This window comes from Etheostoma spectabile, chromosome 13, assembly GCF_008692095.1.
Source record: "Etheostoma spectabile isolate EspeVRDwgs_2016 chromosome 13, UIUC_Espe_1.0, whole genome shotgun sequence".
In the NCBI taxonomy this organism is placed as follows: domain Eukaryota; kingdom Metazoa; phylum Chordata; class Actinopteri; order Perciformes; family Percidae; genus Etheostoma; species Etheostoma spectabile.
The window spans coordinates 17,107,916-17,109,810 of record NC_045745.1 but is presented as its reverse complement, the minus strand read 5'-3'; the positions used below and the strand labels follow the sequence as shown (position 1 = coordinate 17,109,810).

Sequence of the window (1,895 nt, the reverse complement as noted above, 5' to 3'; positions counted from 1 at the left end):
TCGAAGTGTCCTTGGGCAAGACACTGAACCCCGAGTTGCCCCAGGTGCTGCGCATCAGAGTGTGAATGTGTGTGAGTGTTTATCTGATGAGCAGGTGGTATACGGCAACCTCGGCCACAGTGTATGAATGTGTGTGAATGGTGAATGTATCCTGTACTTTGTAAAAACGCTTTGAGTAGTCGTTAAGACTAGAAAAGCACTATATAAATTTACGTGCAAAAAAAACATTGGGCAACATTCCAATGTTGATTAAGAATTAAAATGTCAACATTATGAAACGAAGCTGCCTAACAGCCCTAGTTTAGATAATATATTTGCCTTGTTGGGACAAGCGAAAGACAAAGTGTGATATATCAATAATCAGCAACTCTGTTTCCTTTGTCCCAGCTCCTCCATCCATATGTCTGGTATCAACTGTGGAGACTGTGAGAAAGACGGGGTTTTCCACCAGTACGCCTCCGAGGCTACCTCCCCTCGCATCTGTGACACATCAGGCTACTGGACACCTGAGGAAGCAGTTGGTCAGTCAAAAATCACTGTGTGTGTGTGTGTGTGTGTGTGTGTGTGTGTGTGTGTGTGTGTGCACGTGTCTAAAATAAGGATGAGTATTTTCTTTTTAAATGTACCAACAAAATCTAGAATAGTGTCTCAGGATTCACTTATTCTTTTTTTTTGTGAACTTTATTTATAAGTTTTCAATTTTCATGGAAGCAACGAAAAACACAACATATTACCAACCCGTCCCAACCCCAATACCAAGGCTCAAACATACAAAACAATAATAATAATAAAAAAAAAAAAAGGTGGGTACACAAAATATAGCACAGTTCCTGGACCTAACTCCACACTACTCAGACTGGGAACATTGGGATACAGAGGGATACATTTTCAACAAAATCTATAAAGGGGGCCCAGGTTTTAGCGTATCTATCACGTGAATTGATCCGATTATATCTCAGCTTCTCTAATGACATCGCAGAGAGTACCTCTTTGACCCAGTTTCTAAACGAGGGAGGTTTCATCGACTTCCAGTTAAAAAGAATTTGTCTCCGGGCTAGAAGTGTAATAAATGCTACAGCGTTTGCTTGGAGGGCCGTAAGTTGTCCTACAGATGGGAATGTCCCGAAAATAACAACTGTTGGATCAGGATCTACCGTTCTGTCACAAATGAAGGAGACCACTTCAAAGACCCTCGCCCAGAAGTTGTTAAGTGAATTACAACATGTGACCCAATTTGGCTGGACTGTGACCACACCTCGGGCACACAGGATTGGTGCCAGGATATATTTTAGCAAGTTTCTCAGGTGAATGATGCAGTCGATGCACAATTTTAAACTGAACAAGGCCATGTCTTATGCATAAAGAGGTGGTGTGTATGCGTTTTAAACTACATCGCCATGTCTCATCGGACAATGTAACGCCCAAGTCCTCTTCCCATGCCGGCCTTGCATTATCCCACTGGGGGGGGTCAATGAACAGAACTGTGTTATAGATTTTAGATACCCTTCTTTTCATTATGGGGTCCAGGGGCAATATGGTATCAATTGCACTACTCGATGGCAAGGAGGGAAATGGAAAGTGTTTCCTAGCAACGCTGCGTACCTGTAAGTATCTGAAAAAATGATTTTTGGGGAGGTTGTGGTCTTTTTGAAGTTTGTCAAATGGAGCAAATGAGCCCTCAAGAAAGAGGTCACCAAAAAACACCAAACCGTTCTTATGCCATACTTGGAAGGCAGTGTCAATCTGGGATGGAGGAAACAAGTGATTATTTGCTAGTGGGAGAAAAGAAATTGCCCGACTTAAATGAAAATGTTTCCTAAATTGGAACCAAATTTTGAGCGTGTTCTTGACAACTGAGTTCCAACCATGAAGACCAACGCTGACGGGCAGGGGAC

The 1,895-nt window shown here is 42.4% G+C and overlaps 1 protein-coding gene across 1 annotated transcript in view; it reads left to right on the top strand.

Annotated features, from left to right (window-relative positions):
• LOC116701031 (pappalysin-2) overlaps positions 1 to 1,895 on the top strand; it is a 105,115-nt gene that overhangs the window by 44,631 nt on the left and 58,589 nt on the right. The window contains exon 10 of the mRNA XM_032534568.1: positions 388 to 521. Coding sequence (XP_032390459.1) covers positions 388 to 521 — 134 coding nt within the window. The remainder of the gene's footprint in view (positions 1 to 387; positions 522 to 1,895) is intronic.